Source organism: Leptosomus discolor, chromosome 16, assembly GCF_034619465.1.
Source record: "Leptosomus discolor isolate bLepDis1 chromosome 16, bLepDis1.hap2, whole genome shotgun sequence".
Classification (NCBI taxonomy): Eukaryota; Metazoa; Chordata; class Aves; order Leptosomiformes; family Leptosomidae; genus Leptosomus; species Leptosomus discolor.
In genome coordinates this window covers 15,127,114-15,152,282 of record NC_141406.1, presented here as the reverse complement: position 1 = coordinate 15,152,282, position 25,169 = coordinate 15,127,114, and the positions used below count along the sequence as shown (strand labels likewise).

Below are 25,169 nucleotides of genomic sequence, written 5' to 3'. Positions count from 1 at the left end.
TTTAAAATGAAGTGAAATCAGATGACAGGGTCTTGCTCAACCTAGACTAAAGTAACCAAAGACTGAAAATAATCTGTGCACAAATATGATGTATTTTGGAATTGTGACCATCTGTAGTAGTGTTCAGCCTTGGTTTAAATAACTTTGAACATGTGAAAACAAAAATTCTGTCGGCAATGGACTTGGGATGGGTTGATTTGAAATGGTGTACCACAGAGGGCAGAGCATTATGTTTAAAAGTAGAGGACTGCATCGAGGTATGCGCGGCTGTTCCGTTCTTCTGCCAGGGGTTTCGTGTGAAGTCGTAGGGCGAGCTGAAATTTTTGTAGCCATGTGATTTATTTATTTTTTCCCCCACTTCTTCACTTGCCCAAATATTCTGAGACTTCGTATCACGAGACTTGAGTTCATAGATTCCCTTGATACTTGGAGAGGGAGATTAAGTCCTCCTTCAGCCATTTCTGGTGGCATACTGGTTCTCCACCGTGACAATGGTGGCAATTTACTGCTCTTGTGGTCTAATGCTGGTTGTGGCCCTGAACTCGCTGTAGGACACATGCTCACCTTGGTCTCCTGTGGTGGTTAGCTTGTTCCTTTGGGGCTTGTTGGTCCGTGCTCACTTGGTTTCAAAGAACAGCTGGTCTTCAATGTCCTTGCTGTCTGCGTGGCTCAACTGGTGGAGCCGGCAGCAAACGCTTGCCTGCTTGCTTCCCCCTATGGATGTGTCTCACTTCCTTTCCTCTGCCAAAGGTGTGCTCAAAAATGCTGTCCTTAAAATGATCTGGCAGACTTTTCTTCTAGATGACTGAGTCTTCCGAGACATGTGTAAAACTCTGTCCTGTGCAGTAAAGGCTGTAAAGTATTTATGTGGAATGTGTGTGTAACTAGACTAAGCCCACGGCAGTGTATGTCCACAGGCACACGTACGTGTGTTTGTGCTTGTGTACAACGTGCTGTGCACACGTGTGGCTTACAGGGAACCTGCAGGGGTTGCACAACCAAGCGCTCTGAAGTTAAGAAATGCCAGAAGTGAGTGATGAGGAAATAACCTGGGTAATATTCGTTCCCTTTTTCACATGCAGTGGGGTATGGCTGTTATCTCAGTCCCCGCTCCACCGGCCCCTTGCTCTGTTGGGCACGCGGTGATGGCCACGGTGGTGGGATGGAGTCCTGCTTGCCTGCATGGAGCAGGAGGTGCGATGGGATGGTGGTCTCTTTATGTCTTTAAAACCTCTGGATGTTTGTATCCTCTGTTCCATATGCAGCTCTGCACCTTATCTGCCATATGATGTTCAAAGTGCTCCGAAGAGTGAATTACTAGATTCCTTGTGGGCTTTTCTCTGGTGCTTATCTCCGTGATGGCCAACTGCTCTGCAGATGTGGCTCAGCCCTGCTATGAGGGAGGGTGTTTTCTCTGTGCTGGGGGCACTTAGGCCTCAGGTTGAAACATCCATGGCCGATCATTGGCTCAGGATCATAACATACTTTCTATCTTTTTTTTTTTTTTTTTGGAAAAAAAAAAAAGTTTCAGCTCTGAGCACTGATTGCTTTTGCAGATAAGGTCCAAGCATCTCAGCCCAGGTGTTCAGAAAGACTTTGGGCTGCACAGTCAATGTGTCAAGAAACCTCTGGGCTTCCTCGCATCGGGCGCCCCTGGTGTGGGCTGTCCCATCCCACAGTTTCACTGGTGGGACTGTCCCCAGCACCCTGTCCAACCCATAGCAAATGAGGCAGGTGCCCCCTGGTAGTGTTCATCATTCATAATGGGTGCTGCATATGGCATTGACTATAGTGTATCTTGATTTCTTTTTTTTTTTTCCTCCTTATCCTATTCTCACTTGTATCTGAGACTGTATGTTTATTCCAAAGATGCCACTGAAGTGTACGCAACCTCTTCAATAAGGCTCTAATTCTGATTTTGGGGGCTCACCATCAACATATGCAACTTATCTTGACATTTTCCACTTAAGGAAGAGCCTTTCCAGCCCCAAGCACCAACCTTTTGTAAGTGCTGTTTTCCCTATCCAGTGGACTTGTATCGCCTCGCCCTCATTTAACAGTGGCCTCCATCTGCCTGTGACTTAAAGCAGCCTTTTATTTCAAATGTCTCCCTTTCCAGAAGGGATCACAATCACATGGGCTGAGCAGGATTTTGCCATTAGTGGGGGGTTTTCCTGTAAGTGTTCCCTAGCAGGATGCGTTTCCTCTTGCATAAGCAGGCTGAAAACCCTCCGAAGCCACAGAAATACATCTGTTGGATTCTTGAGACAGATAAATCCTTTATAAACAGGAAAATGGGCAAACTCATGGTAACTCTTGTGACACATCATGATGGGAGATCAGAAAGAAACGGAATGAAAAGTATCACTGTGCAAGCACGGCTGACGGCATCCTGCATTTCTAAGGTCCTTTTAAATGCTGACACAAAGGCCAGCGGCTGAGCTGTACCGCGGGCACCGACAGTTAAATGTTTGGTAAAATTCAGCTGGAAGTCACTTGACATTTGGGGGGTTGGGGGGGAAGAAGAGTTTTGAAGGCTCGCTCCTATGTCCCCACTGGGATGTGTAAGATGCCGTGTGTCACGGAGCGGGATCCAGGAGATCAGCGCAGTCGTAGATCTGTCAGCACTTCTATTGTAGTGGTCTTTGCAGGGTGTCTAACGCTTCTGTTTTAATTTTGCTGAGGGCTGTAACTCTGGCAAAATTTAAACTCCTTTCAACTCCTAGTCGTGAGGTTTTAAATCCTCCAAATTTGTACTTTACGAAAGAAAAAAAAAAAATCCTGTCTAGCAAGTGTATGGAGATTGTTCCAGCTCCTTAGCTAAGATTTAGCGGCACAGACAATGATCTAATTAACTTCCTTTTTTAAAACTCTTGCTCCAAGTCCACTTCCTAAGAGAAAATCCCTAGCAGGGCCCCGTTAGCCATGGATGCGCTTTCTTGCCCCCCCAGGTATTTCCAAAGTCACTTCCCAAGGGTCCCAGGTCACATTTTTTTATTGAATCAGCATTTCCTTACGGTGAATCATCTCCAACGTTGGCGTCTCACCTGACAATCCTGCAAGTGGCCGACCTGGGAGCTCCTGCCTGCACCGATGGCCAAGCATGGCCTGGCTGGGAGAACCTGTGGCAACCAAATTCAGCGGTGGTTTTCTTGCAGATGGTGGAGGAGGGGATCTTTGCTCTGCAGCATTGAGACACAAATGAGGATCCTGAATGCTCTTCACGTTCTCACAAGAGGCTGGGGTAGGGAGAAGTTGACGACTGGTTTTTTTTGGTGCTCAGGATCAAGCTAACCCTGATTTGGTTTTCACCTGCTGGCTTTCAGTGCTGGGCTGAGAGATCCACAGTTGCTGCTCTTTATAACTACAGCCTGCACATTTTCCTCCCCCCTTCTCTTTGGAGAGCAGCCAGATCAAAATGGCTGTGATCCAACGCCAAGAATCACTCCCTTTGCTATGGAAATGAGGACTTGGAGGCTGCTCACCATGTGTTCATCAGAGAGTTCCTGCTAAGGATGATGAGCTGTAGGTGGGGAAGAGGGCAGCGAAGGTGCGCTCCAACCAATCCGTTTGGAACAAATAAGGATATTTTTGGATGCATCTGACTCTTTGCATTTTTTAAAAGTCACTTACAGAAAACCAAATAATTACTCTTTTCCTCAAATGGTAAAAATAAGGGAAATAAAGTAGTAGGATTTCACCATAGGATAAACGGTGTTTCCCTTCCATTAGAGTGGAAGGGGTGACAGACCTCCCAGCATCTCATATTTGAGATAAGCATTTTCTGGTTTTGTGGTGTTCTGGTATTGATCAAGCCAAGGAAAGATATAATTATCCAAGCTATACAAATAATCCTTCTTCTTAGGTATCCTATCCCCATTCCCAGCGTTAAAGTGGACAAATTGCAAAAGCCCTGGGTATGTGAACAGGTTGACACGGGGCAATTTGCTGCGCGTTAACTCAGCAAGGCAGGTTTAAGCCCTCGCTTTACCTTCTTCTAAACCATCAGATTTTAATCTCGATGCACAGTGGGATGGGAACATTGCCAGTGGGTGAGCAGTCATGAAAATTGACTGTGCACAAAGCAGGGGACTTTTCCCTTCTCCTAGACGAGCTGCGCACCCCGGGCGGATGTATGAGTAGGGTTTTGCTGCAAGGTGTGTTTTTGAGAGCGAAAGGGCTGAGCTGTTTGCAAGCTTCCTGCGGGGTTGCGACACGTTGGGCTTTGCAAGAACATCCCCACTTGTTCAGGGTGGCCTGCTGTCGCCTGGCTTGCCAGCGAGCGGTGGAGGTGGCTGGGAGGGAGGGAGGGAGGGGGTGATGCTGCTCTTGAACGGTGCTCGTTGCAGGACTCAGAGCCGTGGATGCAGAAGTCCAGGCAGCAGAGCCCAAAGAGCTTACGGCTGGGAGGAGCCCTCTCGGCGTGAAGATGCCTGACAGGTCTCTGAATGAGTCTACGCAATAAATTAGTAACTGGGTGTGGAACTGCATTTTTTGATGATGTGTGTTAATTGGGCCTTGGGCAGCTTGATAGTAGAGCGTGGTTTTATTGTCTTTTGGGGATTTTTGAGTTGAAATTCACCTTTGTGATTCAGTGGGGCTGGGGCTCAGCTGGGATCACAAAAGAGTTTGGGTTGGAAAGGACCTTAAAGATCGCCTAGTTCCCACACCCCTGCCATGGGCAGCGACACCTTCCACTAGACCAGGTTGCCCAAAGCCCCGTCCAACCTGGCCTCGCTCAGAATCCACCCTGGGAAGGGGGCTGGTGCCCCTGGATGGAGCTGTGCCCTGCCTCACCCGCCCTCCCCGCTGGGGACGGCCACGCGTGCGTCCCTGGGGAGCCCACCGAGCCGCCTGCGCTGGCAGCGCTCCGCCTCGAGGCACGACGTACCATCTGCTCCAGCGGAGTGTCTCCCATCCATTTCGGATAACTTAAGCTTTTCCTTGGCCTGAAAACAAAACAGAAGCCCACACTGCGCTGTGAGCGGAGCAGTCGCATTTCCCCCTGCCCAAAAAATGGGTGCACTTCACCGGTGGGTGATTAATTATCTGTTCCGTGTGTGTAATGGTTTGCTCCTAACGTTTCATAGTCCCTTTGCATGGGAGGGACCGTCTGCCCCACGGCTTCAGCGGCTCCATCGAGTTGCAGAGCTGAGTTTGAACTCTCGGGGTGTTGCTGTGCATTACGAGCATGAAAAGCAAGCGGTGTCTGGGTTTTGCCCTCTTACCTGCTGGCTGGAGCTGGAGAGCAGCTCCTGGTTTAGGACTTCCCAGTGCACTTTGGTGTCATTGGGTGTGTCCAGGGCTTTTATTTGTGCTGTAAGGGAGAGAGCTGGCAGAAAATGTATTATGCAATTTTATTAACTGATGTAAAGTACAGAGGAAGCCTAAGCTCATCTATAATATGATGGTAATCATTAATAATTTATATGTAGCTTTTTTCATGTGGACATCTTGAACGCCCCATCATTCACAAAATCTTACATTTAGAAACTACACGTGTGAATTCTGAATAAACTGGTGTTTGTGGCGTTTCTGCAGCTTTGAAATGACCGAGTTAACTGGGGAGATTTCACAGGACATCAGTAGGGAAATGGTACCGTGAGAAACGCGGCGGGGAAAACCCACCTCCTCGCAGTGGGTGGAAGAGCCCTTCACACCCGCGTCGCCAGCTCCTCGGGCGTTCAGGTCGTCGGTGGCTGAAAGCCATTGCCATCTGCTTGGCCCTCGTGAAGGCGGTTTGTGCCCTCTACGGATGTCCCCATCACAAGAACGACCCCGTAGTTGGTGCATTTATTCTCTGTGTCTGCAGAGAAGCTGGCGTTTCCCCCAAGGGGTAGCTCGCTGCCTGGGCTGTGCCTCCCGCGCTGGGCTTTGCTCTGGGCATCACACCAGTGACTCTGACGGCACTTGCACCTCGGCAGCAGCTGGAGAGGGCCGGGGCCGATTCCCAAAACGCTTCAGCTGGACGTGGTGCGGGGGAGCTGTGGAAAACAAATACTCTGATTATTTTTTCTTATCTGTGCGGAGACTGGAGTATTTCACCCGATAGCTGTCTGTTATGTTAATTGTAACATTTTTCTCCTCTTCAAACATATTACGTGACTGCTTATTTCCCAGCTCTGATGAGTGCTTTCCTCTAGTTATTCAGCTTTTTGTTGCTGTTAATTTTTTTTTTTTTTTTAAATCTCGGAGACTACAAAACAGCGATCATTCTGAAGTCTCTTTTTCGCTCCGCTTTCATGCAAAGCCTTTGCCGTTCGAGACAGCCGTACAACCTTTTATCACTTTTGCTGCAGACAGGCTGTGCGGAGGGAGTCGTGCTGGAGCCGCGCTCGGAGTCTCTCACTTGAGAGCATCGGGCTGGTGGGTCTGGAGCGAGAGGCTCCGTGAAGCTGAGCAGCTTTTCCCAGCCTCTGCGTGTGCTTGGGGACCTACTGAGAGGCGAGATAGGAGGTGGACTCAGCTTATTTTTATTTTTTAATATTTTTTTTGCTTTCCCTAGAGACCAGGGCAGAAATATTTTTCTCATATGTAAAAGCAAGATGCTATATGGAGGCTCCTCTTTCTCCTGCAAGCACTGGTTGAGGGAGAAAGTCCTGTACGATGGGAAAAGCCCTTCCCAGATGCGAGGGCTCCGTAAGGTCGCACACGCAGAGGGCAGGACAGTCGCTCGCTTCCAGGGTTTGGGTCTGCATGCGGTGTTGTGCCCGGGTCTTCTTCCAGGGCTCAGGTGCTGGAATTTTCTGTGCCAGTCCCTTTCCCTCTATTCTAACTCAAGCGTTCTTGAAAACTGTTTTTCTCGAGAGAAGGAGTAGTGCTACAGACACACCAAGTTAATCTGAGTCATTAGCTTGTTTCCATTACTCCTTTCTGCCTAGGAAACTAATTTTATTATTTTTTAGTGAGATTTTGGAGTTAGAAGAAAGAAATGGGAGCTAGCGGACATGTGGAACCACTTCACAGGAACACCGGATTTTGAGAGCTTGCGTTTTTATTTACATCTTCTGGACCCTGTCTGACTTGAAAGTAAACAAGTTCAATCTGAGACCAGATTTATCCCCGAAAATATGTGGAGACTTGTCTAAAAACTGCTTTTAGGGTTAGGAACTTCCTTTACTGCAGTGAAGAATGCATTTACAATGGGAAAACTGATGCTTAACTGGCAAATTCTTTCTGTAAAACGCCCTTGGAAGTGCAGATCGGTTGTGTTTGGTGCAAGACAGCCTGAAACTTTATTAAAAAAACAAACAAACAAAAGGCAAAACCGGCTGAGAACTTAGCAAGCCTAAAGCAAGGTGCAGGAATAGTGAGTGAAACTGTGTTTCTGTATTGCTGGAAGCTGGGTGATGGTGCAGATGAGAGGTGGAGGCCCTTGGCAGGCATCTTCTGGGCAAGCAGGAGGTCCCTGCACCTGTAACTGATCTCCTTCTTTTGACGTTCCTCTTCGCAGACACGATGAGGCGAGTGGTACGACAGAGCAAATTTCGGCACGTGTTTGGCCAAGCGGTGAAAAACGATCAGTGTTACGACGACATCCGCGTGTCCCGTGTTACTTGGGATAGCTCCTTTTGTGCAGTAAACCCCCGATTTGTTGCAATAATTGTAGATGCTAGCGGTGGCGGGGCGTTCCTGGTGCTGCCTTTGCACAAGGTAAGTGCTGCTCTTTTTTTTTTTTTTTTTTTGAAAGTTTCTCGCTGTTACGTGCTCAGCTTTGTTGTCATTTCGGTGCTTGTTTATGAATAACATTAAGGCTGTGAAGTCTCTGCTGTGTTGTGACAAATGCTGCTCAGTAGTGCCATGTAAGAATCCATTTAATGTCTCTGTAATCAGTGTAGAGCTTCCTGTACATTAAACACCGTAAATAAGCAGTTTGCTTGACTAATCTGAGCCAGTTCTTCGTGCCACAAGTTTCTACATAGAATCCTACTCCTAATGAAGCCTCTTTATTTATGACAGCAGTTGGTCAGGTTTTTCCACTGTCAGGGATTCAGCTTTTTGAGCTCTGGGAGTATTATTATTAACTCAGGAATGCACCAAACTGCTCCTTGCAGCCCCATACCAGAGGGATGCGAAGGAGCGGGCCGGTTCCAAGACGGACATTTTCCGTAGGCCTCGTGGCCCTGGCATCTGCTCTGCTCTAGGCTGCTGCCAGCCCCTTCGGTTACTCTTTCTCTATAGGGTCTAAGACAAGAACAATCTCGGTAAGAAAACAGCTCCTCCAAGTACCAGCGCAGCTGTCCCGCAGTTCTCCCAGGTCACAGGGCTGTGCCGAGGCTTCGTTACACTTCAGCCAGGTTTTGTTATCCCCCAGTACGTGATGTACCGAGGAGAGGGGCTTCACCTGACCTTGGGCAGGGAAACCCCCCTCATGTTCTCTACTGTGCAAAATGCTGCTGAGTCCCCCGTCATCCTTCGGTGAGCCCATGGAGACACTCGACTTCTTTCCCTCATACTTTGAATTTTTTTGTAGAACCCCAGGGGCCTGCTTTGCAAAACACGCAGAGAAGTTAGGTTCCTGCCCATCAGCCATGAGCGTGGCCAGACCATCAAAGGTTTGGAGGGAGGCTGAAAAGATGGGTGCAGAAGCCTTGCTGGCAGTTCCTTACAATGCTGTGGTATAAAAGCACACAAATGAGCAGGAGCGGTGTCTCGGACTGAAAGAAATTCCTGTTGTCCCCTGATACTGCATGGAAATAATTGCAGAGCATCTTTCTTCCACCCTTGTTGGAGAGCAGTCCTCTCCTCTCCCTTTCAGATGCTTAACCAGCAAATTCTTGTGATGAAAGTCTTTTTCTGCAACATTATTTTCTTTGTGACCCTCAAGCTTCTCTTAACTATACACTTAAGCTGTCCTCAGTCTGTCATCAGCCCTGTCCTTTTTTTTCCTAGCTCCGTTTGCAGCTCTGCCCTGTTTATATATAGAAATAGTGACCAGCATTGAATATAGCATCCCACGTGGCGAGTGCGTTACAGGAGCGGAGGCAGCGGGTTCTCACTGACGACTCAGCTGTGCTAAGCGAAGCAAGCCGAGCCCCCAGCCTCCTTCACGAGCTCTCCGTTTTGCTCATCTTATTAACAGCCCTTTTTTGCAAGTATTCTGGTTTGGGCTTGTCTTGGGGCCACATGTCCTGCCCTTGCCCAAGCCACGCACGATGGCACAGACCTCGATTAGGTCCTTGCTCAACGCAGCGCGTGGTTGCACTCGTGTTGCATTACGGCGCGATCAAAACGCCAATGGCAGAGGACACGCACCCCTCTTTTTCTTTTACTTCCTAGTGTTTTCAGTCCCTGGCAGAAATTCTTGCTAATTCTGACTGATCTGGCCTTTTGCTTTTTTTTTTTTTAAGTGCCATCTTACCTTTGGCGGTTTTTTATGTTTATTCGGTTATTCCTCCCGCCCTCCTCTGTGTTTGTCACTGCCCGTGTGCCCTCAGTGATGTTCCTGCCCTGTCTTACCCAGCTATTTAACACTCACATGCGAGAAGGTTTCATGCAAAGCTGGAGGGACTCTGTTCCTACCCGCCCCCCCAGCCTGACACGTTATTTTGCAACGTCGCTGGCTTTGCTCTAACCAATTCCTCATTTATTTTTATAGCCTCAGCTGATGAAATCGTTCCTCCGGCACCCTAACGGTGTGATTTCTGTTCAGCCGAGGTCTTCAGTGAGATCCTCGCTGTTGTATTTGGGGGGGGAGGCCCATTTTTTAAACCATGGCTTTGGTACCATTTTCAAAGAGATCCATAAAAATCCACTTGCTGCCGGGGAACGCGGCTCTCGGAGCTCCGTGGCATCGCGGCCGCTGGCATCCGGCACCGTGCGGGTCACTCCGAATGACTCTTAATGTGGCTTGACCTTCTGCCAGGCGCCGCCTGCGCCAGAGGGCCTGCGGGCTCACAGAAAAACAGCTTTTACTCGTTTTAAATGTCTTTTTCCTTTCCAATTTTCGGTAATACTGTGGGGTTTGGGGGTGGGGGCTTTTGGCTGCCCGCCGGGGCGGCTCCCGCCTTCCCGCCCCGGCCTTGGCTATGGGTAGGGGGTGATTTTGGGGCTGGGACCCCGCACCCATGTGCTGAGGAAGAAGAGGAGGAGGAGGAAGAAGGCGCCGGGGGTTTCCCGCCCCGCCGCGCGCCCGCGCGCGCGCGCCCCCGCTCCCGCCGCAGCGGCACTGCGGCGGCCGCGGCTTTTTACCTTATATGGTCATGGCAGCGCTCGCGGCCGCCGGCCGCCGCCGCGCTGATTGGCGGGGGCGGGGGCGCGGCGCGGCAAGTGCGGCCGCCATTAACCCTTGCGCCGCCGCCTCCGCCCGCGTCCCGCCGCTCCCGGCCTCCTCCACCGCCCGGCGGGCGGTGGAGGAGGCCGGGAGCGGCGGGACGCGGGCGGAGGCGGTGGGTGAGGGTCCCTCCGGCAGCCCCCGGTTGGAGGAGTCGTGCGGAGACCCAGGGGGCTGCATCCTCCATCGGCCCCGGGGCTCCCCCGCAGAGCTCTCCAGCAGCAGCCGGGGCTGGTGCAGCCTGAGGCGGGGGTTTGGTGGGTTTGGGAAAGGCTTTGTCCGAGCTTCCTGTTTTCTTGCACGCACGTGTGCAAGGGGTTTTAGCCAGGAACTCGCCATGCCAGAGCCGTGGCCACCGTCTGGCTGGCTGGCTGGAAATTGCAGCGCGCCCTGGTTGGTTGGTCTGCAGAGAGGTGGCCTCGGTCAGGATGAACCACGTATTTTTAAAAAGCTGTCATTTATAGCAGTTAATGGTATCTAGGTGGTAAGAGTCAAGCGAATTGGATAACACTGTACACACCAGGGAAGAACCATGAAAATTTGCCCGGTGTCTTCTGGGCTATGGGTGACCGGTGCTGAGCGAAGTGTGGGATATCGCCGTTAAACTGGGAGCTTGCAGGCTTCTGCAGCTGACTTTTCTTTGAGCCTTATCCCAGGCAAAACGTCAGGTGCACAGGGAAGGACCCCCAGGATAAAAGTCTTCCATCCAGCGGTGCGTGCGTCAGCCTTCGCGTGCCGGTGGGCACGTGCTGCGAGGCGTGATGGAGATCACCTCCAGCGTGGTGGGCAGGCGTTGTTGGTAGGGAGTTAAGGAAGAGTCAGGGAAGGAGCGATTCTCCTGCTTGCATCCCCCGGAGCTCTCTGGTGTGAGCGGGATGGGGTGTGCTCGGTGGCTCTGGGCGCAGAGCTCGGCTGGCAGGTTGGGTGTTGTGCAAGTGCCGAGGGTCCGTCGCTCTGCCCTGCCCCTGCAGCCCTCCTGTGCCAGGGTGTTCGGGTGACAGGCTTGTCATCTTCTTCCTTCTGCCCGTCATCCCCAGCAGAATGGACTGGGACTGCAGGTTATCCTCTGGAATGCTGTTGGGAAAGGCTGTGCCCCTCTGCTGTCAGCCCCAGGGGTTGTGGGGGAGCTACTCGTGCAACTCCACGGGTGATCCCTGTTTTACAGCCCAGATGAAAATTCTGTGGGTTTCTTGATGCGCTGGGGAAGCTTTGCAAATACCGGGGTTTGGTGCATGGTTCTGGTGCTGGGTCTGCGTTACAGCAGAAATGGATACACATTTTTTTTTTTCTCCTCTTCCTTGAAAAAACTTTGCAGTTTCTCTCTGCAAACAAAAAAGCTGCTGCAAAGGGCTCCTTGTTTCTGTGCATCTAGAGAGGTGCCTTCAGCTGAAAGTCACGTTATGTAAGGCCTTTAGAAGAGGCTTATTCGGTCCCCTTTGGATGTTATTCTTTCAGTATTTAATCTTCTGTTAGATTTTCCATTTGCATGCCTGACTCCTTTTTGCACTCACTTTCCATAGGCAGCATTCCTACAGAAGCTGGGATCAGATGGGTGCCCTGAGAGGCAATTAGCATGTGGGTGGGTGAGCGCACACCTCAGGAATGATCTTCGGGAAGGAATATGTTGTTCTGCAAGTGACATGCCTTAGTGTTCAGCCATGGCATATGTTGAGTTGTTAATCAGCTGTTCCAGATTCTCATTCCTCCAGGAAAGGGGGGGGGGGGGAATCATCCTTTTCTCAATTGTGTGTAAAATAAAATGAGAAGGTGCTGCTGTGAGGGGTTCATTGAGCCCTTCCAGCAGTTTTAGGTGGAGTGTGGATGGAAGGTTACGAATTAAAATGAGTCACTGTCATCTTAACTTTGGCTGCTGTGGAGCCTCTGTCGCTGCTAATGGTCTAGGTCTTCTTCATAGCGATGTCCCTGTGAAAGGTGTTGGCAAGGTTGGAGACTATGAAGGGATATTTCCCCCTAAATTTTGGTCAGACTTCCATGCAGCTTCGAGTAGTCTTGAATGTTGGGTGGAGGCGATTAAAATTCAAGACAGCTCTGTGACAACTGAATAAAAAAAGCCAGGCTTTGGTGGGTTTTAAAGAGCTAAGTTATCTTGTGACCAGTGGAACTGCTGAAACCTGGTTTTTTGCAGATTTTTTTGGCATCTACGCTGCATAAAGCAAACATTCCCCAGCTCCCTGGGGACATCCTTGGCCCACGAGCATGTGCCCACCTCCCGTGGGTGCCTCACTAGCCCAACTGGGGTGCTTGTGGCGCGCAGGAGGGATGTGGGCTTGGGTTATAACTGCACCTTCCCTAGTGGGGCACTAATTGGGATTTCCTCCTTTTATTTCACCTTGGATTTTTCTCTAAAGCTGATTTTAAAAATTAAAAAAAGTTTGTATTTGTCACTGTCAGTTTGATTCCAGTGGATCATCAGGTTCTGGTGTACTAGGGAGGAGAGGGCGGGCAGCGTGGCTAATAAATCTCACCTCTCTCGGAAAGCAAGCAGCAAATACTGTCCTATCTTATGGTCAACCAATGGTTTGTACAAATAATCCTGCAGTTTTAAGGCTTTGTCCAGTCGTGAAAAGGGAAGTTGTGCTTGAGAGAGAGATTGTTGCTCTTGGAGAGCATCACACCTGATCCCTGTCTGCCTTCTCGGCCTTCTCGTCCGTGGTTAAAACAGAGTGGGGTAAGTCCTCCTAAGTTGTGTATTTGTCCAATACTCAGATGAAAAACGATGTGGATGAATAGAATGGCTTCTTCCCTGGGATCTGTCCAGGCTTTCTTCTGTCTTCTCCTTCCCCAGCTGCATTTTTTGCAGTTTGTTTCGCCGGGGCTGGTGCCGGAGTCCCGGGTCGTCTGTTCCCAGCTCTCGGGGATAAGCGCGTTGGGGTGACACGAGGCTGCTGTTCCCTGTGGATCCTTTCAGGACTCTGCCTCCTTGCTCAGCAGCTCTGCCCTCTCTGGGTGGGTGCTTGTCTTCCACCACCCCCTGAACTGCAGCGGGGTTTTACCAGTTTAGCTCTAAGCTTTTAGGACACCGATTAGTGTTCCTTCAGTTGGAAAGGTCGTACGCCTGTCTTGCTAACAGGGGAACAAGAGGGCGACTCTGTATTTTGTTATTTGTAATGTGATTTCTGGGCAACAGGTCTCTCTGTTTTGAAGCTCCGCATCTTCTGCCTGAAGGGCTTCCTCAGCTAGAAGTTAGCTGAGGCTGAAATTTAACTTTGAAGTGTGTTTAGAGCTTTCCTCCAGAAACTGGGATGGACGTTAGCTGAAATGCTGGAGCTGTGCTGCGCACCCAGCTCTGAGTGACAGGAGTTAGCAGTTTGGGTCGGGTTTGGGGGTTGTTTGTGTGGAGTTTTCCCCCCTTTTTTTTTTTTTTTTTTTTAAAGCCAGCGTGTGAGTAGCTGATTGTTGCAGTTAATTTTGTGAAGGATCCTGCTGCTCAACGTACATTTTTCCCCGTGTAAAGCATCCTGCAGTTGCAACCAGCTCTTAGCCCTGGATTCTCTGGCCGCAGTGCCATGGTTTTTACAGCCCTGCTCAGGCAGGGGTGGCTTTGTGCAAGATTCCTGCCTGTCACCGCGGGTTTTTTTCCCTCCTCTTTGTGCATCCATTTAGGTCTGGGCACTCCAGCACAAGGACCTTTGTCTCCGTTCTGTAGCAGCCGGTAACGTCTACTGTAATGTCAGAGCCCCGCAGCTATGAAGGTGATAAAACCAGAACAGGAGCACTGACAGGGAATTTTTGGAGGGCACAGGCAGTGTTTATAGTGGTCTGGTTTGGAAGCAGTGTGTAGTTATGAATGCCTTAAAGTCTCTTCTTGCATGGCATTACAGTAGACCTTTTGGCAGTAACACTTTTCATAATCTTCCAAATTAGTTATGGATGCCTTGATTGGTTCACTGGGTGACTAATGTCTATTTGTCACGGTCACGAGAGAGCAATGCCCTTTCGTTACATCCTACTGCAGTCTTTTCTCCCAACTGCCTCCTGCATGGCCAGCTGCTGCAACCAGAGGTGGAGGTTTGGTGGCCAGAGCCCATTAAACTTCGCTCGCCTGGGCTTTGTGAAACTTGAGTTTGTCGCAAGGACGAGACATGGTTTGGCTGACAAAAAAAGGGAATATTTTCTCTAACAGAGAAAAGGTACCAGCCGGTTTGTGTTTCAGACTTTGCAGTTGTGACCTGATTTCCTTCCTCAAACTTCTGCAGGGTAAGGGTGGGGGAATTGCTTTTGCAACTTGATGCCACTTCCCTATTTTAAATGGCGATCTTAATGAGTGCAACCAGAGTCTGGGGGAAGCAGCTGTTCTCCGTGATATTTTTGCCATAATCCATGAGCTGTTTCCTGCAACTAATTGCCCTTTTCTGCAGAGAAGCGATCGTAAGGTGGTCACATTAATTCATAAAACTACCACTTGTAGGAACAGTTTTCCTGTGCTGCTTACCTGTCCCTTCTGGATTTAAAAACCTTTTTTTTTTTCCTTTTCACCTGTCGTTTTTTTCTGAGCTGGGATCCATGAAAGCACAAAGTGAACTCATTGGGTACCACCCATTGATCATGACCTGGATATTGAGTGTGGCTCAAGTCAACGCCATCCAGCATATTGCCAATAATCCTCAAATTCACCTTTTGGGCCAACTCTTTATAAAAATGCAACTCTGAGTTTTAAAAGTTGTTACTGGGATGTGTTGTTGCTCAAGCAGAGTCGTAATGGCTTATGAGAAGGATATAATTTCTTGAAGTCGTACCGAGTTAATTTTAAGCTGTGCAGCAGCACTCGAGATTTATTTTAAATCCATAACTAATTAAAAGATTACATTTTAAAAATAAATAAATAAATCCCCAAACCTGGGAGTATTACAATAGCATGAAAACGCACCCATTTGGCAGCAAAGTTCCAAACCTCCTCGTGTTCTTCTGGTAGAGGCGTCCCTTTTAAAAGGAATTGTACTTAAAAACATTGAATTTGGTAATTTTGCAGGCTCGTGTGTGCGTTTGTTTGTTTGTTTTAATGCCCTACTGCAGACTTCTGGTCATTCCCTGTTGGCAGGGCCCCCCAGCCCCTTTGAAGGGTCCTGCTTTCTGATGAAAGTGTTGAGTTTATTTTGAAGAGGGGCAGATGAGGTGCATTTAGAAGCGTTGCCAAGGAGAGCTCTTGCTCTTTGTTAGGTCTTCAGGAAAGCACTGTGGTTTCCTCTGCCCTGTGAAGACCGTTTTGTGTCTCCAGCTGCAAATCAGGAGCTTCTCTGGAAGTGGTTGGACTTCTCCCAGCCAAAGTGAAGCTTTGAGCAGCACGGCAGCCTTTCACAGTCACCTATTCTGTCCCCCTCCATTCTTATTTGTTCTCATTTTGCTGTTTCCACGCTATTCTTTGTGGACCTCTGGGGTCCTCTTTGTGCAATAGTGCCGTGCCCAGGAGTAGAAGCTGGTGCCACTGGGCTGTGCCTCTCCCCTGGCATTGTCTTCCTCTGCCAGACCCTGGGGAGCTGTTGTGTTTGCAGGCAGTGTGACATCTCCTTCTCTTGTTTGTACTCTGCTTGCTTGGTTTTGTAAAGTTTTGTGAATAAATACGCTTGAGGTTGCTTGAAGTTACCGTGTCTCCCGCACTGCTTCTAAATAACACCTCATTTTCCCCATCCTTACTCCATTCCCTTGTTAGAAATGGGTTTTGTGCGTCACCAGCCACAACCAGGCAGGAAAAGGGTGTGCTCTACAGACCATGCAGATCGGCATCTGTTCACCTGTAACATGGTGCAAAGATATTTCTGCTCAGTTTGATTTAACTTCCCCTTTGTGCATCTGCTGTTTCTTCTTGATCCTTCTCTGGCCCGAGATGTTTATGCTCTCCTTGTCCAAAACAGCCGTGCCTGTGCACCCAGCCCAAGTTCCTCAGCTCAATGACAAGACTGACTTTTATTGCAGCTTGGTAACAAGGCTGAGCTTTACACTAGCTCGCTGCTTCGCCTGCCGAGGGAAGGGGACTTTCTCCCCCGGGGGAGCTGGAAGCCCGTGGCTGTGCTGGTCCCTTCTGCTTTCGGGCACCGGGAGCCTCCGTCGTCTCGTTTTCCTCGCTGCCCTCGGAGCACGGCCGTTGAGCGAGCTAATGGCAGTACAAGATAGCTGGGTTAAAAAAAATGAGCTCTGTTTTAGTTGATCAAAAGCAGGCAGGGGGCTAGCCTGGTCCCTGCGGTCAGCTGGCTGTCACAGGCACTTGGCTGCTGCTGCTCGCGCTGTTCAGGTTCATCGTGATCAAAACTGAAAGGTGAAGTTTGTGGTTTAATTTGTTCAAATTGATTTTTTTTTTTTTCCTCCCTCCAGTAATAAATTACTGTAAAAACTCTAAACTAAAGTGACAAGTGCTCGTGCAGCCTGCAAATAATTACCATAGGCTCCTCTTAGAGGATTACTCTGAGCCCTGCCTAGAAGCAAGAACAGGTAGTCACTGACGTCTCGCAATATTAGTCGTAGTTTTTCTTTTGGTTTAGGTCTTTATTTGTATTTAGCCTGTAATGTGACTTCTGAAATATGTTCGGGCACGTATGCTCTGCATGGTTCTTTTTTAATTAGATAAATTAAAATGGATGGACTATACATGTCAGTTAGATGTATTAATTTTTTAAATCCTATTTCACATTATAGCATCCAAGAGGGATTACACAGACTTTAATTCCGGAATGTCTGGTTTATGGCTTTTCATCTGCAACACTTTCACTTCGAATGATTTCAAAAGCGTTTGAATCCCTGAGACAGTCTCTTTTTGAAGCCTAAATTTGGTCGTTTAGGAAATAGTGGTCGGTTTGTTTCTATAACTTAGTCTGATTGGGTCTATATCTTGTTTTGTGGCTAGTAGAGGTCTCCAGGTCAGTAGTCTTCAAAAGCCAGTATCCAGCATTATTCTGATCCTTTGTATGTAAGACAGCGTTGAATAGGAACAGCCTTCCGCGTGGAGATGGGTAGGAGGCATATTTTAAGAGATGTAACCTCCAAGGTTGGAGAATGTTCTCGCCGAATGGCAGAAGTGAAATGCCAGCCATTTCTTCTGCGTGTTTAAACACGAAAGAAAACGACCCCATCCCAGACCTCTCCCTCCTATCTCTCTTCTCCCATCGCTCATGAAAAGGCCATCACAGAATTCCCTGGAAACAAAACCCCTAGGAGCGGGACCCCGGTTCTGACCCTAGAAGTGCGGGAGTCTCCACTCACCCTGCCACTACTGCCATGTGTCTTGAGTGTTTTAAATACTGCTTCCTGGGTGTGCAAGGCTTGACCAAGAGAGACAATGATGATCAGCTAGAGTGGTTTTTATGTTCTTTCACACAGAGGAAGGTATTAGGTGCATCAGCAGTTTGGGGGGGGGGTCAGGTGCTTCAGGGTACTGGGGGCTCCATCAGCAGAATGTAGACCCAGTTTGCAAATTTTGGTGTCTTTGCAACAGCTGCGTTGGCATCGCTGGGTTTGTCTCGGTTCCAAGGGGAGCATCTCCTGAGCTTGTTTTCTTGGAAAGCGTAGCTGTGTAATGAGCTTGACTTCGGCAGTGTGCTGGTGGCCTCGGTCCTCTGGCTGGAGAGACAGGTACAGATCAGGGGTGGGTGGCTGCGGCAGTCTGTCAGCAGTATTCATTCCTAAAAACAATATTTTGCTCTGCACAAGTGTGTCCTGAAAACTGTCCATCTAAGGAAAATACTTGTATGATGAAAACAAGCAGGCTTGGTAAATTCAGTGACTAGCGACACCCTTCAATTAACATTTTAGCTTGATTATCTTTAGCTGTCGCTGGCTGCCATTGTGAAGCACAGACAAAACCAGAGCTTCACTGGTCAGGCAGAGCCCTCTTCCCGGAGCACTGGGGACGGACAAAGGGACAGTGTTGCAGCAAAGCATCCCTGCATCCGCGGGGGAGCAAAGCCCTCCTGTCCTGAACCTCTGAACCCTTCTCTTGCACCGTCAGGAGTTTCCAGCTAGTTGGTGCTGAAGAAGAGTTGCTGGTTTGTTTCCTCTACCAATACATGAGATGATTAAAATTTGATGAAATTTGGAATACTGAAAGAGTTAATGGAGACTTAGGAAACATCTTCCTCTGCTCTGAGATGTGCTCTCTGCTGTCTGTGTGTTACAGCTCTCCTTCTTGTTCCCCCCCTTCAGACAGGCAGAATTGACAAGTCCTACCCAACAGTGTGTGGGCACACAGGACCAGTGCTGGACATAGACTGGTGTCCTCATAATGACCAGGTCATCGCCAGTGGCTCTGAGGACTGCACCGTCATGGTAAGTGTATTTAATTTCTCTGGCGGGGTGGGCTTTGCTTCGTGCTAAAGATGCTGCTGCAAAGGACACTTGGGTTTCTGAAGATGCCTCCTGATGCTGAGAGCAGAGTCCTTGCTGATGGGAGAGTGGTCATGGGCTTTCTGCATATTTTGTCTCAGCTTGAGCAATGATGCCATCTTGGCTGCAGGACCTAGCTGAAACTTGGAGCCAAAAGAGCAGAGTGAGCTTTATTACCTGCATAACGGCAGAACTGGGACTTTCTTCTCACGTTACTATTGGAGAAGGTGCAACCTCAGACTTCTGAGAAGTATCCGAGATGGCGCTTCATGTGACAGGCTTGGCCTGTGTCTTCCTGGCTTTGTCTTCAATTGCTTTTCCTTCCCCTGGACATTTGTCTAATGTTTGTGAGGAGGAAAGAGAAGAAAGAGTGCCAGCCAGCAGTGAGGTGTTTTGATTTGTTGTGCTTTGCAGAACGCAGAGGTGGGTGGTTCCTTACCTCAAATATCCTGATGGAGGCAGTGATGTGTGTGTTGGGAAGAGGTGAGGACTGGAGGGGAACAAGCCCGTCAGGTTTCAGAATTGCTTCAGCCCTTGATTTAAGGGTGACGCTTTAATTTTTTTCCCCCTATGTACAGGTTGTGAGTAGATGTCAAAGGGCTTTTTTTTTAAAACAAACAAACAAAAAAAATTAGATAAATGACAATCCAAATTCTGCACCTGCCAGCCTTGGTCCTGAGACCTATTTCACTTCAGTCAGAGCCCACTGAACAATAGTCGACCTTGCTCCTTGATGGATGTGGAATCCCGTGTATGCAAACACAGCAGAATAAGTGAAAGAAAATCCTTGTAAGATGAAATAATGCCAAATAACTTCAGTGATCTTTGGCCATATTTAGAAATGCTGTAGGCTGAATGTTATATTGAAATCTTATTATAGATCATGTCAGATAAATTCCTTTGCTCCTGTTCATCGTTAAAATGTTTGGGAGGGGATTCATCCCAAGAGGCTTATCCTGGGACAGCTCTTGCCTGTGATCTCTCAGTCTTGGAAGCTGAAGCATGTTAACAAAATGCGCTATATTTAATATTAAACAAAACAACAAGTTTCTCTGTTTGTAACGTTCACTACTGGGCTAGAGCTAAGCTTTGAAGGATGCAGGAACGTTCCTCCAGAAACCAGGGTCCAGAAGGGCTGCGAGTCGGAGGGAACGGTCTCTGAAACACGAGCGAGCATCGACAGAAGCAGGCGAAGCTGAGGTCCATAGCCGCCTTCTTGGAGGCAAAATAAGTCTCTAATCCAAGTGCAATGAGAAGTATGTTGTGAGGCTCCAGAGGGACTGAATTCTGTAGAAAAACCAACAGTGTTCAATTACAAGTTGTCCAAATGCTCCTAACGCAGACACAAACTGTCTGTGAGAACCCGAGCCTGCAACTGCGCAAACCAGCTCCGTGGGGTCGCGGTGGGTTGTCCGCTCTGCGGTTGGTGCCCATCGGCACGCCCTGAAGCAGGGGGTGAGCTTCCCCGCCGGCCCGGGAGGCGACACGCGCGTGGACAGGCGCCGCGCCCTAGCTGGCTGCGAGTTTGCACGCTCGTGTGTGTGTGGTGCCTGTTGGTGTGACCGTGCCGTGAGCAGAGGGCAGCAGGCGGCTGGGAAGGTGCAACAAGTGAGGCCTTGCCGCGCTCGAAGGAACGGGAGTAGGCATCTCCTGATTTGGAAGATGCTGGGTGCCCCTTAGCTGGGGGCTTAAAATGCAGAGAAGCTGAGTGCCCACAGTAGTGATGAAGAAAGCAGAGAGGACCGAAGACTTAAGTTGAACCTGCTGTCGAATATTTGCTATCGTTGAATTAAGTTGAATTAACTTAATTAATCAACTATTAAGTTGAACCTGCTGTCGAATATCTGCTATCGTTGAATTAAGTTGAATTAAGTTGAATTAACTTAGTTAATCAACTATTAAGTTGAATCTGCTAAGTTAATTCAACTTAATTCAATGACAGCAGATATTCGACAGCAGATTCAACTTAATAGTTGATTAATTATCAAATATCTGCTCTCAAAATATCGAATAACTTCTGGTGGGAAATGATGTGTCCCAGATCATTTGGGGCAGTTGTTAAATGGGGTGACAGAGCTAGGGTATGTGAACAGCAGCCCTGGCCTGGACTGTTTGGAAACAAACTGGATGAGCTAATGTGCCTTCCCATTTTTAATTGCTTTTCTGTCCTGGCACAGGTAATTTGGCATCCTGTTTTCTTTGCTTTTCTTCCATAAAGGTTTTGGAGTCCTGCTTCCTGAACAGCCTGTCACTGAGTAAATTCATCTTTAAAGGATGTGTGGTTGTTCATCAGCTCTGAACTCTTCATTAGCCAATGTGCAATGAGAAAAAGTGATCTGGTAGAGGAAATCATGTGGCTTTGCAGAAGTGCCAGCTGCTTTTAAAAAAATACCGTATGTTTTTAAAGACCATCTGTGCCTTGGCACTCAAGGATTTAGGATCTTGCCCTCTGCCACAACAGATCTCCACAATGTCAACTAGACGTGTGCTGAGGGACAGAGGGTGGCTTTGAGATGCTGCCTAACCTATGTCTCCAGGATGAAGAGGGCTGATTGCCTGCAGGCATGACTTTGAACTGTCTGCAGCCCTTGTGTTGCCCAAGGGAGGTTAACTTGGCCCTTTCAAAAGCATTTTTATATAAATATAAACTCAGATTTGTAGAAGGTGGAAATACCCCGTGAGCTGCATGTAAACCTTGAACAGGTATGGTATTGAGATCTTTAGACTAGGGGTTGAAATAAGGGACTGGGAAAGACATCTTCTTCTGATACTGCTGGGTTTTGTAGCTTGGACAGCTGCGGAGGTTTAACTGTTTGCAGCTGCATCAAGATTTTTCTGGTGAAAGGCACTTGGTAGGTCTGATCTGACAGTTTCAGGTGACAGGCTCATTAATTTTGCTGTCACGTCTGATGCCTTCAGAAATTAGAGGCAGAGAAGAAAAAGGTGGTGGAGGGCAGTGCTTAGGACAGCTCATCCTTGCGAGACCACGCAGGTGCCGGTGGGTATAATAAGCACATCACTGTCTGACCCCAGCAGAGGAAAAAATAGAATGGACCCCTCCAAACCACCACCTGCTTTCTCCTCTGTGGGGGCGTAGGCTCAGGGGGGAGCGGACGCCCTTCCTTCATCCCACAGCGGGGATTCCTTGGGGTGCGCGTTGGCCTCTGTCCCCTCCTGCCCTTGCCAGCTGGAGTGCGGAGCCAACAGGTTCCTTTGGAGTTGGCAAATACAACTCACTCGAAGTGGTTCGAGATACAGCGAAATACTTGTAGTCTGCCAGCGTTTAAGGGTTCCCTCTTTATGCCTCCGAAACGTGGCCTGTTTCCTACGTCCAGTGTAACACAAGAGCCCTAATCAGACCAGCGGTGCGGTGTGGGTGATGGCAGTAGCCTCTCTGCCCTGTTTGCTGGTTTCTTGCTGAATTTCTCTTCTCTTCTCGCAGAACACAGGGAGTCCCTATCTCCTCCGCTCCAAATCGCTCTCAGAAAGCCTTCCTTTAACACACCGCGGCATGCAGATACCTTCTGTGGCCTCTTCTGGTGTTCTCTTTGAAGAATTGTTTTCTGGTGCCAACAAATAAGGAATTGCTTAAATACTCATGCTTGATATTCTGCTGAATGACTGTAATGTGCTGCAGTTTTTTTAGTTCAGCTGGAAAACGTTTGCTTATATAAAGGCTTGTAGATGGTATCAGAGGGCCTTTCTCAGATATGGAAAATTTGCTTCATCAGGAGGTGAATACTAACAAGTTGGGCTGTAATGGCCAGAGTGGAGGTCATTTGATTGAGCAAATTGTTTTAAAAATTAAACCAGAGCCCTTGCAATGCCCTGGAACACCAACCTGTAGCAGACAGTGAAGACGTGGTACCAGGGCAGGATGAGCCAGGACCATGAGCTGCGCAGAAGGTCTTACAGCTACAAAAAATGGATGCACAAAGTGCCTTTTTCTGCAGCAATCCAAGAGCAGAGATGTAGATAAAACCCAGGGCTCAGACTCATTTATGTCCCCACGTAATGCGACTATGGGAATTGGTGGTGTTTCTAGAAACTGATTTAATCTTCTCTGCATGTTGGTGCAGAGCAGAAGAGGTAGTTTTGGCTTCTCTTTAGAGGGTATAAAAAAAGTGCTGAAAAAGTTTGCTTTATTTTCTTTCTCACGTGTTGTTTGTGCAAAACCTTTCCCTCCTGCTCTTCCTCTGAGACCCAAACCTCTGCACACCACCGTGGCGTGACTTCACTTCCTTGACTGCAAACAAACCAGCCGTGTTAACGTAAAAAATAAAACAAACCACGAAACAAAAAAAACCAACACTCAACAACCCAAAAACCCCCGCGAGTAGGAGAGTTGACAAACCGTTACTGATGTCCAGTTCGTCTTGCAATGTTTCGAGGTTTCCTTTGTGTCCTCACCCTGAGGTCCTCACCTTCAGCGGGCTGGGTCCTGCATCCAAAGCCAAAGCTCCTTAATTTCATCCCACGCTGAAGACAAGCACCCCACCCTGTGCAGGAATGAGTGGGCCAGGTCGCTTGGGAGCATACCCTGACCTTTCACACTCCTAGCTGCCTTTTTTTTTTTTTTTTTTCTTTTTTTCAATACCAAGCAGGATTATTAGGTCAATAGTTTCTGTAATCTGCAGAAGATTACACTGGTCTGCAGCTGCTGTAAACTATAGGGGCTTTCCCTTATAGAAAAAAATTCTGTCTGGCCTCCAGGGGCTTTTAAAAAATCCTTTTCATTGTTATTTTGCCTCTAATACCTCCCTTTCCTCTCCCTGTACTCGCTGGCTCACGTTTAAACTTGGTCCGGGAGTTTTCTGGCACGCAAGTTACTCTGCTACGAAGCTGCGCTTGCACAGAAGGATCCCGGCACCGCTCCTGGCTGAGACAGTGGAAAACAGAAAGGGGCATCTTGGGGAGCCGTCCCTTTGTGCCGGCTGCCTCTCGGCCGGGAGGAAGGTTGGCTGCAGGTGTAAAAGCTGCTCTGACCCTGCTGCTGCTGTCCCTGCGTGGCTGGTCTGCAGGTCACGCTTGGCCCAGAAGCTGGTGCTGCTCCTGGGTCTTTCTGTGAATAAATTCAATTTTCAAAGCTTCCCTTGCAGAGAGGGTGAGGCTGAGTGAGCTGGGGCAGGCTGCCTTGTCGCACCATCTCTCTCAGGGGAAGAAATGGCCGTGTGCAGCGTGGTTTGCCGTTTTTAAAGGCTCCTCAAGACTGCAATAACCAGATGTCTGGCTCCCTGCTTAATCCTTGCTGTAACATCAACTTGCATGGGTCACTCTTGGCTGTCGTGGTCTTTTCATCTAGTGGAGAAGTGGGTTTGGTGGATTTTTTTTTCTGTTTCTCATCCCCACATCAGCAGTGCCCCAGCATTTCCCGGTCAGACCCGAGCTGCTCGTGTCGAGCATCCTCTGCGCTTGCACTGGTGGCACCTCACGCCCTGCCAGGCAGCCCCCTGAACCTCTGCTTCAGAGCCCCTGGCTCTCCTGCATTGCCTCTTCTGCTGGGGTCTCCCAGCTCTCGTGTTCTCTTTCCAGCTTTCTTACTGGTTTGGCTAATACCCGTTTGCTGCAGCTTTGCCTCAGTGCTTACAGTTGAGGGGTTTGGAGGTGGGCGGTCTGAGGGACCTGCAGTAAGTGCAGGTCCCAGTTTTAGCAGACTTGACATTAAAAGTTCCCATCAGCGGATGTGGCTCAAGCTGTTGCTGCTGCCAGGTTGTTATTCCCTGCCCAGCAAGAAGAAAGCTGCTCCTGTAAAAATTGACGGCTTTGTAACCCAGTTTTACCGTGTAACAGGGAGGTGAAGTGATTTGTTGCAGTTCACGAGGCGTGTTGTGTTTCAGCACAATCCTCTTGAGAACGTGCCGTGGCGGCAGTCACTGGTGAAGCTGGTGTGGGACTGGAGGTGAGCAGGATGACATCCCGCTTCTCCGGGCGGAACAGCTCCCGTTTGCCACCCGATGTTTAAAACGTGTTTGCCGGTAAAAGCCTCGGTTTATGTCACCTTGTTGCTAGCGCTGTTCCCTCGGGCAGCCAGAGAAAGAGGGGGTTTCAAGCCTTGCAGAGAAATTGCGTGCCCGTCGCAGGCCATTCCTCCTGGGATGCCGAGGGTGCTGGGAGGGATGGCACCGAGAGCTGCGGCGATGAAATCATTTTAGGGTTATTTAGAGGTGAGCTGGTACGTGCTGACAATTTTTGCATCTCGGGGGGGTGTTTTATTTAAGCAGCAGCCAGCCCTGTGAGAAGGGAGAAGCTGGGATTAGTGCAAAAATCCATGTCACCCTCACGCATGTCTGTCTGCCTCGCTTCCGAAATCTGCTCGGCTCGCATCTGCTGGCTCTTGACAGCTTGTTTGGGCATCGTGGGCAGGGTCTGGCAAGCCCTATTCTCTAACTCCAGAAAAAGCAAACAATAGAAGGCGAAGCAAATGTGCTCTTATGCTGCCACCTATCTCTAGGTAGCTATAATTGCTCACTGAGGGACTTGCTTTAATTTTTGAATTCGCTATATGTAGGTCAAATTCAGTTCAAAGATGATTGTCCGGCGTTGAATTGCAGGAATAGTTTTGGCA

General features: G+C 48.9%; 1 protein-coding gene across 5 annotated transcripts in view; it reads left to right on the top strand.

The window, feature by feature from the left end:
* CORO1C (coronin 1C) overlaps positions 1 to 25,169 on the top strand; it is a 55,940-nt gene that overhangs the window by 22,087 nt on the left and 8,684 nt on the right. For all 5 annotated transcript variants that reach the window (XM_086474464.1, XM_086474460.1, XM_086474462.1 and 2 more), the window contains 2 exons: positions 7,454 to 7,653; positions 18,425 to 18,547. In XM_086474464.1, the coding sequence (XP_086330590.1) occupies positions 7,459 to 7,653; positions 18,425 to 18,547 (318 nt within the window). In that variant the 5' untranslated portion in view covers positions 7,454 to 7,458. The remainder of the gene's footprint in view (positions 1 to 7,453; positions 7,654 to 18,424; positions 18,548 to 25,169) is intronic.